The following is a 12,315-nucleotide window of genomic DNA, read 5'->3' as shown; positions in this document are numbered from 1 at the left end:
TTTTTATTATATTATTAATTGTTTATAAATTTATTCGTTATTTAAATTTAATTAAATAACAAATTAATTTATTGATATATATATTATTCTTGTAATATTAAAATATATTTAAACTTTATATTTTCTATCGGCTATCCTTGAACCTTCTAGAGGTGCAAGTGCTAGTTATAAGTAAATGTAATAGGTAACTAGAACACAAATGTCCAGCTCATTGCTTCACATACCGTCTCACCTTTTTTAACTTTATTTAAATCTCCAACTTTTACTCAAGCATCTTTAATTCCTACTCTAATTTTTTTTTAACTAAAGAAGCTTTATTTGCCCCCTAGCTTTCCAGGGTTTGGTCTGTAGGTCGATCGTAAGCCGGCAAAAGAAAAACTTACACGCAGAAAGTATCTACCATAGAAAGATCTAACCAGTGCCTGAGATCTATGGCGATTTAGTTTTCTTTTTTCTTTCTTCTTGCATTTCCAATTTGGGTTTTTCTTGTCGAAATATAGGTTGAAGGAGGGAGGAAATCATGGCTGCCATTGCTGTGAGTTCGGCCAGCGGATTGCTGGCCATGCTCAGCGAACACCATCCTTTGCTGAAGTTATATGCGCTCACAAATCTTAACCGGCTGGTGGACAATTTTTGGCCGGAGATTTCTACAAGTGTTCCGACGATGTATGTGATCGTTTCCCTCGTCGTTTTTTGAAAGGTTTTATTGTGAGAGATGAGTTTATTCGTTCATCTATGCGTACGTTTTTATTGTGCTATACTTTCCTGGTAAATTAGCAATGGAAAGTTGGGGGTCTTTTAATAAAAACTAGATGAATTTTCTTTTTGGGTTGTTCTCTAGCTTAGATCCTACAGCCAAGGAAAATTTTCTTCCGTCACATCAACTGAGCTTGTCACTGGGTTCGGTCTTAGGAACGCTCAGGACCTAAATTATGTTGGTCGACTCCGCCTGCCAAGCAAATTCTTGTGACAGTTATTTATTCAAAGTGGCCCTTCAGACTCGAAGGCATAACTTAGTCAAAAAACAAAATACCATAGACTTAAGATATATGCAGTTAGTATCATTCAGAAATTTTGCCTGTCTACGAAAATTCTCTCCTTTTCTGTGATATAGACATATAGTCTTCCTGAAATTTTGATGGTATTTTTTTTTTTGTAAAAATGCACAAATAAGGTCATTACGCTATCAAATTTAATACTTGCTCGTACAACACTCTTGTCAAATTGGATTTGGTATTTTACTCAATTTCAAGTCGTATATCACTGAGGTTATCAGCTTCCACAAAATTAGGGTTTTTTTAGAATGAACATAAAGTATTTAATGTGGAACAAACATATTAGAAAACTCCATATGTCAAGTGTTAAATTCCTTGCCTTATTGAATAAATCATAATCGATTTGTAAGCTTCGATTAAGATTTTTTAATATAGACCTTGCTAGAGAGTAGATATAATTGTTATACCACAACTTCACCATGTCTGTTAGAGTTATGTCCCTCCTTATTGGGGCAAGGGATTTGAGCCTGAGTTATTCCCTTACGGGTGCCCTCACTATAGCTACCACTTGGAGATAAATAACAATTTGCTTGGACTATTTATTGGGAAATAGCTATTTGAATTTATTGCAAGTCATTAAGTTGCATTTAGACTACAGGAATTGGGATAATTTTATGTGTTCTGGTAAATTTGCAGTTTGAAATTCTTCATTTTTCTTTTTCATTTCAATTCAGGCCTTGCTAAGTACATTTAGCATTCCTGCGGTTCGGTAGAATAGTTTTTAGCTTTATCTGTTTGTTTGTTCAAGGTCTAATGTTTGAGTTCTTTCCTTGATTTCATGGTTACTGGCAGTAATAATTTTATTAATTTATCTGAATTCATGTTCTTACATTTCATGTTATGAGGGTTTGGAAAGATTTCTGATAAACGAGGCAGTTGTTTTTCATTTCAATCACAATTTAGGTCTCAATTAGCCAATTTTGGATGCCTGTGGTCTTGAAGAGTTGTTTTTGGCTTTCTTTTTGTTTTGTGTTCCAACTTCCAAGGCTCCAGGAAATTGAACAATTTATTGCAGGTTGTACCCAACTTTTTTATTTAATATTTTGGGTACGGCAAGGAACTTTGAGAATTTCACGTGTGATTGTATCTGTGGACAACTCTAATGATAACAATTTCCCATGCACTAGCTGCACAGGATTTATTCTAAGTGATTGAAACCTAGTCTAAATGTGGAGTTTGGGAAAGCCAAGAAGCTTATAACTAAGGTAGTTGAAATGATTGGCGCTTTAGAATAGAGTTCAAAATACTAAAAACCACAAATTCTGGATACTTGGTGAAATTCTAAATTTGGGAAAGTTTAAAGATTCATGCTTGGAAAATTTCTCTGTTTGTAAAAACATGGAGTTCATGTATCAGAGGACTAAATAATTGCAACTATTTGACAAAATCTCAGAAGATGTTCTAGCTGAAAGTAGCTGTCAGGTCTAATACAATACTTTTATTATTTTGATAGTGGAGAATTTAAGATTTGGTAATTTAGCTTCATCTATGTTTGAAGGAAGACCCAAGTGTAAGAGAAGCTTTGGCTGAAAAGCTGTTCAAAACCTCATTTCTTTTAGCATAATTTCTGACGTAACCTTGAACCAATTTATATCCAAAATTTTCATCTATGATGATATTATTTTGAATTTAAGTTGAAGAAAGTCAAGAAAATTATTTACTACAAGGCTATTCATGATATTACTAAGAAGAGCGGAGATCAAGATGAATTTTTTTGGTTGTAGTTTAATCATAAATAGACCAAGGCCTAGAAAATGTGTCACCTTACTATTCATTAATCTGAATGGGGTGCTCTAGTGAAGCAAAATTATCATTCTGTAAGATAGACAAAATTAGTAATTGTCAAAAGTTAAAATGTCATGTCCCCTCCTTGATCGTCATATATACATATATCCTAAATTAAGTAATTATTAATATTATTTAATATATATATTACCAACAAATAATTGTTTATTTACTAAATATTATTATCAATATTTATTACTAATAATATCTTTCAAATATTCAGATAAAATAAACACTAACCGATGATTGATATTCTCAAGATATTTTTCTGGATGCATAAGGATGATTATAGAACAAAGGCTAACAAGTAACAATAAGCCTAAGAAAGCAATAGGAGGCTTGGAACGGATCTTTACTCTTTCAAGTGGTTATGAAAAATATTAACAGGGCATGATCCAAAGCATAGTGCAACAGACCAAGGAACAATGATGCACACCTCTATTCGGGAATTTGATAAACTGTGACAAACAACATACAAGGGAAACATTACATAGTCCGATCAGTTCATAAAGTTTGGGAAGCTATGACTACATACAATCAGCAATTGTTTGGGAAATAAGACGACGAAGACTAGTCAACCCCATCTATCAATTTCTATGCCTTTGACAATATAAAGACAATTAGTTATCTATAATAATTTATCAAGCCTAATATAAGTCAACGGCTATGATTAGATGGCAGGAGTTGAATAATTATTCAATTATCAATAAGAAAGGATTGATATTATTGAGGCATCGATTTAAATAAATCAATAATTCAAAATGTCACTAGGGTTACAATCAAACAAGAGTTATTAATGATAAGTGGCAGCGATTGCACAACTAACTAAATCGATAAACCAAAAGGCATGATCTGTTATGAAGAAGGTTGTTAGTAAAAGAGGTGTCTCATCGCATGTGAAGAAGTGCGCCCCTTTCTAATTGAAAGATACAAGAAGGCCATCAATCCACTCCGTCAAGGGGGGGGCACTAATATGCAGGGTATACAGACGACTGGGCATTAGTGTAGTTAATCTGATCAGATCAGTTCAGAACTGTTATGAAGTTCCAGCCAATTACATCTTGGTTCTAGGTGGTATGCATAGGGGATGTGCTTGATACGTATGCCTAATATATGAAACCTGATACAATGTCTGTATGCAGAATTTAATAGTAATATTATTATAGACTGCAATATGTATGAGTTACATTTCAATTTATATACATATGTCAGATCTGTCTGTCTTTACCAACCATTAAATATATATTATTAATAATTAATATTTTAAAGCAGTAGTAATATTAATAATCTATAGAATAAGTAATTAGCAAATACATAAATTATTGGTATAATTAATTCTCTCTCTCTATATATACACTCAAATCTGAATAAGAATTAAGGAAGGGTTATCAATATGGATATTGATACAATAATAGATATTAATATAATAATTATAATTAATACAGTATCTTTAGAAACTACTCTACAGTAAAACCATAGAGTGTAATACTATATGAACTTGAATATATATATTTATATATAGAAACAATAATTTGAATGAACAAATAAATGTGAGATTATAAATTTGATTGAATTATCAATTCAATATTAGGAAGAAGATTATGTTATCACTGATTGAATTCCGGTTAAGATGGTTTTGTCTCCTAGTCAATGTAGTTTAAGTCATAAGCATGTTGAGATGGATTGATTCTGATTAAAACAGGCTTAAATCTCGTAGGGGACATTACATAAAACTATCTTGAACCTATTATTTTTTCATTTTGATATTTTAACTTGCCAACTAATTATGACTAATTTTTAATTGATAAGGATGTATTTGCCGATTATGGATAAATCTATAGCCTACATATATTTCATGAAGCCCAAGACAAATGATGTATTCGCATGATACTGACTAGAATGGCACTGGTTATGAAATATTCATTAGACATTCCTGAAGTAGAAAAGAAGCATTATGGCATGTTTAAATTGGCCAATTGGCAATTATTGATTCCACCTATTTAAATTGAACATTGCTACATCATACTGCAAGATTGTTGATGAAGATTTTTGAGAAGCAACACAGTTGTTTTCCAGTAACGTGACCAAGGCACAAATGTGGCTTGGAACAATTAAAATTGATGTAATTTGAATCTGTCTTTTCTATGTGGATCTGTACCAAAAATGAATTCAGTATGAACTGGGTATGGCTACTCAGGTATGGAGCAGATCAGTCCAATTATGAGGTATTGATTCCAGTATTTGATTTAAATAAATAATAGCTTGAACAAGGAATAAATGTCCATAGGCTTAATTATTTAGCCAGATCAAACCTTGAAGTAATAAATATGGATTTGATTTGCATTCTTGCACTATGTCATTAAATAAATAGGCCAAATGTTTATTTCTATCATGAAGACAAGCAGTATTACACCATGCTGCAAGATTGTGGCTGTGGAAAGTAGTTTGCCATATTAAATGTAATATCCCCAAATTGAGATTAATCTGTTGTGCCCAAGTTGACAATTCCAAAAATATAATTTATCTTTTAACAATAATATATTTAAAGTAACTTCATCTAATCATTAATAAACTTAAGAATCAATGAACAAATATACGGGTTCGTTAACAATTACATCATATGGAATGATAAACATCAGTACTAGCTACTACCCCATAACCAATCATAGTTTAGTTTGGTAGGAAAAATCAACAGGGCGCCAATAAACTACTCAGTCCAACTAAGCCCGAGAGCGCGTAGCATTCAACTATGACAACTCACCCCTTGGCCCACAAGCGCTGGGAATGTCCCACTATGACAAGTTCCATCCCTTGGGGTGGTCTACTTAGTTTGAGGGAACCAGTACACTGGATTTCCCTAGCTTATTTCCTCCAACATCACATATAATTGATTATGGGACAGAATATATATATATGATCTATTCATTTGAAGAAACATAATTTAAGTATTAATCTTATTAGAATCAATATCTATGAATGGGATATAAGAGGACTGCTGTATAAAACATTTAGATCTCATACCAATTACTTGTATAATGCACAGGTCTGCTGTTTGCCCTATATCAATCTGATCTACTGTTTACACTCAGATATATATTATCTATGAGAAACTCTCCTTTTCTTCCATTTATTCTCCCCAACTTGGGGGGAAGAAGTCACGCCCTTTCAATATTTCTACCTCTTTGGAAGAGTCACAACTCTTCCTCTTAATTTCTGGCTTAAACTAGTTATTATTTTAATTATCTTTTACTTAAATAAAATCACTGCCCTTTTAGATTAAACGTAATCACTACTTATAGTCTTATACTAATTGCCGCCTTCGTGTATTTGCTACTCTTCTGAATATGACGTCTGCTTATTAATCAGAGGCCGCTCTCTCTAATGATTTTCTTCTTCTTTAAATCTGAATGCCTCCCCCTTCCTTATCTTACCTTCCTTTTATATCCCATCGTACCTCTTTTTTTCTTTATTTATAATCCGGATCCCCTTTGCCCTTGGGTTGGCCTCTAACAACATAATCACCCAGCATCATATATATAGTTTCTGATTTATTTTTAGTTTGGGTGCATGCATTAAATACCTTAGGTTGTGTCCTATTAGGTAATCCAGGCTCAAATTTGGCAAGGAACAGTAGAACTGGATTGATTTTGGACATATCTTTTGTATATGAATTGGTACTGAAAATGATTATTATGTGAAATGAGTACTGGTATTGAGGTCTGGAGTTAACTATGAGGCATAGATTGAAGTATTTATCTAGGAAAGACCAAGCTTTGACCAGGAGCATGGCTTTGTAAGTCCAATCAGCATACACAAAATGAACATAAGAGTCATGAATATAGATATAATTATTAAGATGCAGGATTGCACCATGAAGGGCTTATTCATTGTTCATACTTCATAGCATGATTTGAATTGAGACATTGAAGAAGGTAAAGGATCAAGGAATTAGGGTTTTAACAAATCAGGTACCTTGAAATTGCAATTGCAGGGAGATTCCTAAATCAAGTAGCTCACGATTACTTTATGGACAGACTCAATTTTCATCTGTGATTGAGCTACTCCTCAATATTGACATGGGGTGTAACCAATAACAGATACAGTTTAACCCAGCGGTAGGTATTGAAATTTTGCTAGGTACATAAAGAGATTTCAGTTTTGCCTACAGGTAGTATGATAGATGATATCATTGCATGCAGGTTTGCATTTCTCATCCATGTCCAGCTTTCTGGAAATTGAAACATATTAGTTGTCCTAGAAAACCATTGCCACTTTTGAAAGACTCAAGAGTCCTTATCAGAGTGTTTACTTGACAATTTTGGGAAACAAGGTTTACTGCTGCTGCTGTGACGATGAATTCTCTTATAGAGCTGTTGATCCGAATCTTTTTAGCTGCTTTTAGGAGACATACTACGATAGAGGTCAACATGTCACAAGTCTCATCTGCTGGTATATTATGTGTTGGAATTAATCTGCTCCAAAACCTGTGACTGCTTTATGATACTTGCTTATTTTATTTGAATTGGATTTTCTTTTGGTGGATCACAACGGTAGATTGTTGATTGATTAATTTTTTCTGCATTTAGAACATATTTTGCTTTCGCTGCCCATTTGTGCTCTGTATTGACCAGACAATTTAAATTCAAATTTGAACTAAACATTTCCATGTTTGTAACAGTAACAAAGGATTACCCCATTCTCTAATTGAGGGGTCTACAAACCACACACCGTTGGAAAAAGAGCACTAAAGTGATACTATCTTCTATTAAGAACAAGTAATGCTTTACAAAACTAATACCATCGTGGTGTCATCTAGTAAGAATAAATAATGTTTTAAAAAGCAAATGTCAGCCAGAATTTCCAACATCAAAAGATAAATGATTTGAAGTAAATTTCACAAGAAATCTTTTGTAAAATACCATTTGGTTTTTCCTCACAAATGTGAAATACAAAAGATGATTGTTTGATAGAGATAGTAAGGAAAAGCCTGGCCTTTTTCTACTGACATGGTTTGTACTATAAATGAGGGACCTAGAGGCTATAAGCCCTCACAATAGATGGAACTGGGCATTAGGGTACAGTGCAAGCACAGGTTGATCAATCCTTTGAGTCAATTTAACGTGTGGTCAAGGGAGAATGGTAGAATTATAATGGACGGATGTTCTTAAAATAGACCTTTGCTGGATGTTATATTTTCATGTCTTTCTGGGCCATTTTTCTTCAATTTTGTAAAGTCATGCTACAGGAGAAAAATACCATCTTCTCCAATACAAGTACAAACATGTATATGGCACATTTTGTTCCACTAATATAAATATAAATGAAAAATGTTTTGAAGGATATTTGCAAATTTGGTTGGCTCGTTTCTTGTATCTCACATGGGTGGAGAATACCAATGCTCGTATGCACCTGCCATCAAGTCCAAGTAAAAGTCAGTTGCAAGCAAAGGTACATCCTCAAAGTTTAAGTAAAACATGTTCTGGAACTTTATTTGAAATTTAGAGGTTGATTGAGGTTGGGGGCTCTAAATAGTGTGATCACTGGTGATGTGTGTTAAATGGAGATTACTGGGTTCTGAAGCTAACCTGAATCCAGGATATTTCATTATAGAGGAAACATTGGATTGAAATTATTTGTTGGTGTTTTAAGTGTTAGTAGATATTGTTCAAGCTGTAGGCACAGATACTCCATGCTTTGAGGAGTTTGAAAGCTTTGATTTCATATTAATGTGGATTAAATATATGCAATTAGAAACGATTCTCAATACTATGATCAAATGGAGGTGGTCTACATAAGTGGAATCCTTCATCAGATTAAGTTTGCGGGGTATGACATATACAGGTTACACTTTTAATGTATCACTTTCTGATGACCTGTGTTCAAGCTAATAAGGTATCAATTGTGATCACCATATAAATAAAAGGGATTCACCACCTTATCATATTTAATATTTATTAATAGTGACATATTATAATTGCTAATTTAAAATTCTAAATAATATGGAATTAATTGTGATCACCATATAAATAATACAGATTCACCACCTTATGATATTTATTAATCATGACATTCTAATTGCTAATTTAAAATTCTAAATTGTATCCAAGAACTAGAACTTAAATCAGGATGTTTTAATTTTATGACCACAGAAGTGACCTTCAGGGTTGTTATGGAGGTATTATAAATTATAATTATTTATGTACAGAAGCATTACAAGAGTTGTCTATCGGTCTTCCAACAAACTACTGATTTCCTTTTTGTTCCCTAGCACAGTTAGTTAGATTGCTTGTGAGAAAAACTTTTTCTCCTATTTCCTGGTAGCATTAGTTTATGTTGTTTATGGATGTACATAAGTTGTATATAATTTTGTTAAGCTCAGGTTGAGGCTAATGAAGAAATGGCTTCTCAGAGAGATTTTATCATCATGGAATCTTAACGTGTTGCAATTTTTCAGCAAGTTGTATGTTCTTTATATGACAAGTTTTGAAATATTTTTACTGAATTTATACTACTACTTATCATGCAGAGAAAGCTTATATGAAGACGAAGAATTTGATCAAAGACAGCTTGCAGCATTGGTTGTTTCAAAGGTGGAGAAAAAGTTATTTATTGTAATTTGGTATCAGCATCTCATTGGATAAATCTATTGACAATCCAGATGAATCTTTTGCTAACTTGCTCATTTCTTTTGTTTGTAAATTCTTTAGCAATTTATGTTTTCTTCTTGTTTTAGCAGACATGCCTGCCATTCTGGCTTCAATTTTTAATTACATAGAGCTTATGCATGTTTTGGTATTTTAATGTAGGTTTTCTATTACCTCGGGGAGCTTAATGATTCTTTGTCCTATGCTTTGGGTGCTCGAGGCATGTTCAATGTAGCAGAAGATTCGGATTATGTGCATACTTTGCTTGGTAAAATCCCCGTCTTAAAATCTCCCAACATGGGAAACGCAACCATGCCTTGAGTAGATATTGTTGTTTACATTCAGAGATGCTTCTTTAGAATCTCTTTGGGTTTTTGTGAAATGATTTTTTAGACATAAGATTTGAAAACTTTTGCTTAATGTAATTGTGGATGCTAATCAACTTAATGTTTAATATATTGTATGAGTGTGCAGCTAAAGCTATAGATGAGTATGCAGCTCTACGTGCTAAGGCAGCAGAATCAAATGAGGAGGCGACACAGATGGACCCTAGACTAGAGTCGATTGTAGAAAGAATGCTAGACAAGTATGTGTTCTTTGGGAAATATATGTAGATATTTTAGTATATAATGTATTATATCTTCCAGTTCTCGGAAACTGTCCCAAGTGCTTAAATAATTAGAGGTCTGATGAATTTTATGGGTCAATGTTTCTTCAGATGCATTTTGGATGGCAAGTTTCAGCAGGCTCTGGGTATTGCACTTGAATGTAGAAGGCTTGATAAGTTAGAAGAAGCAATCATGAAAAGTGATAATGTTTCTGGAATGCTTTCTTATTGCATCAGTGTTTCTCAAACATTTGTTAGCAGAAGAGAGTACCGGTGTGAGGTAATGTCTATACTTTTTTGCTTTGAAAATCTCTGCTTTTTGAAGGTTGGATTTTCCCTGGAGCATCAACTTTCTGCATGTGATGAAAACTCGCCCCTATTTATAGATCTTTGCAAAAGCACAATTGCTAGGTGTTCTGTTGTAAGTGATAAAAATGATATAATGCTCCAGGGAAGTATGGTGAAGCATTCCCTGGAACATTAAAATATAATATATAAAAATATTTTGGAACATGTGCCTTCCTGTGAAATCAGATAATGATATTAAGCTTTATTTGTATAAGATGTCTTCTGTGAGTTTGGATAAAAACCCCGCAAAAATGCCATGGTACAATTGTTGCCTGGTCAAACTCTCTTTGTTTTTCACACTTAAATGCCTGACCAGGGGAATTTTAATTTTTATCTTTATCAGTTCAGTTTGCTATTATCTGTGGTATAGGTTGTGTAACTTGTCAATTAGCATCTAAGTCACAAGGTTTGAGTTCGAATTTGACAACAATGAAATTTGGATGAAATTCGAGAGGGGAATTATTTTGGAAAAAGCCATTAAATTTGCTTTCTATTAATTTAATTTAAATTAATTAAATTTATATATTAATTATTAAAATATAAATTAAATATTCTTAAATATTAATAATTTAATTTATTAAATGTTAATAGTAAAAAATAAAAGTAAAACAGCAAAATTATATTATATTAAATATATAATATATTTAATATTGTGCAGAGCATTTTAGGGCAGTGTATGAAATCATTCATTTGGAGTCTTCTAAGAACTCAGTGGCGGCCCTCATACCTCCCAACGGCCACTATCAACTGCTCACAAAATTCCTTTTAAGCATATATTGTAATAATAAAAATCAAAACTCCAATGAATTTGAAGGCTAATTTTGACGAATTTCAGGCATTTTTTATAAGTTTGCCTTATTTTGAACATGAAGCTGAAAATTTGGCAGACCCTGTGACATAGATTAGCATGCAGTAGCCTTATTTACTTTTGCCATGGTGAATCTGGAGTATGCAATGTTTTTCACAAATAAAAGTCTAACAGTAGATTTTGCCTTTCCATCTCTGTTTGCTTGGTTGCTTGTAACCAAGCCTATATTAAGGCCTTTGAAACCACACGGACCTTTATGGCAAATGCTATTTTCCATAATTTTATCATCATGCTTTCTTCGACACATATCCTCATTATTTTTGACCAAATCCTTTAGAGAAATAACTGTGAATGTGGGCTGTTTGGTTGAAGACAGGAATATTGTCATTCTCGAATCTTTTCATTTATTTTCTTCTCTATTTTTAGAAACTCATTACAGTGGTTAAGCTAAAACAGAAACAGTAACAGCTAAGAGAGCTTGCATCTGAGTACTCATTAAACAAAAACAGGAACCGCTGATTTAGATTCAATAGTCTATCTTGCTTGCTATACTGTATAAATAATTCTTCTTTCTTCCAAGTTAATTATTTGTATGTGCCATCACATTGTCTGTATATTCAAAGTTTTGACACAAAATCAAAATAGTTATCATGACAGAGAGAAACTTCGTTTATTTTAAATGATTTTTTTCTTAAATGAATATTATTGCTGCTTGGGTGTGCGGACTTCCCAGCATCTGCAAGATGGTTGAGGGACTCCAAAGCCCCTAGGCCCGCCTGTGGATGTCAGGGCATTGCCCCAATGTCCCCGACAGGGGGGGGGACATCCCTGAGACATCTTCTGCTTCTGTAGGGCATCCCAGAAATGTCCCTAACATGTTGGTGCTGGTTGGGGGTTGGCAGGGTAATGTTTTGTGCCCGCCCCATCCCTGGGCACTTGAGATGCCCTGGTTTCTGAAACAGAGGTTTTGCAAACGACGATATATCCCCATGGAACTATGTTGTTCTTTAGGATTATAAAATATATCATGAAAATATTGGTTGCAGCAAAGTCATTAATTTTGAAACT

The 12,315-nt window shown here is 33.4% G+C and overlaps 1 protein-coding gene across 2 annotated transcripts in view; it reads left to right on the top strand.

Moving 5' to 3' along the window:
- The first annotated feature begins 256 nt into the window (after window positions 1-256).
- LOC131044891 (26S proteasome non-ATPase regulatory subunit 1 homolog A) overlaps window positions 257-12,315 on the top strand; it is a 37,593-nt gene continuing 25,534 nt past the window's right edge. Inside the window, exons 1-6 of one of the 2 annotated variants that reach the window (XM_057978369.2) lie at window positions 262-392; window positions 501-666; window positions 9,367-9,430; window positions 9,647-9,752; window positions 9,959-10,070; window positions 10,203-10,371. In XM_057978369.2, the coding sequence (XP_057834352.1) occupies window positions 521-666; window positions 9,367-9,430; window positions 9,647-9,752; window positions 9,959-10,070; window positions 10,203-10,371 (597 nt within the window). In that variant the 5' untranslated portion in view covers window positions 262-392; window positions 501-520. Of the gene's footprint in view, window positions 667-9,366; window positions 9,431-9,646; window positions 9,753-9,958; window positions 10,071-10,202; window positions 10,372-12,315 lie in introns of both variants that reach the window. The other variant, XM_057978368.2, reaches the window with a different exon arrangement.

This window comes from Cryptomeria japonica, chromosome 1 (assembly GCF_030272615.1).
Source record: "Cryptomeria japonica chromosome 1, Sugi_1.0, whole genome shotgun sequence".
In the NCBI taxonomy this organism is placed as follows: Eukaryota; Viridiplantae; Streptophyta; class Pinopsida; order Cupressales; family Cupressaceae; genus Cryptomeria; species Cryptomeria japonica.
The sequence above is the reverse complement of the archived record's forward strand: the minus strand, read 5'-3'. Positions and strand labels throughout refer to the sequence as shown.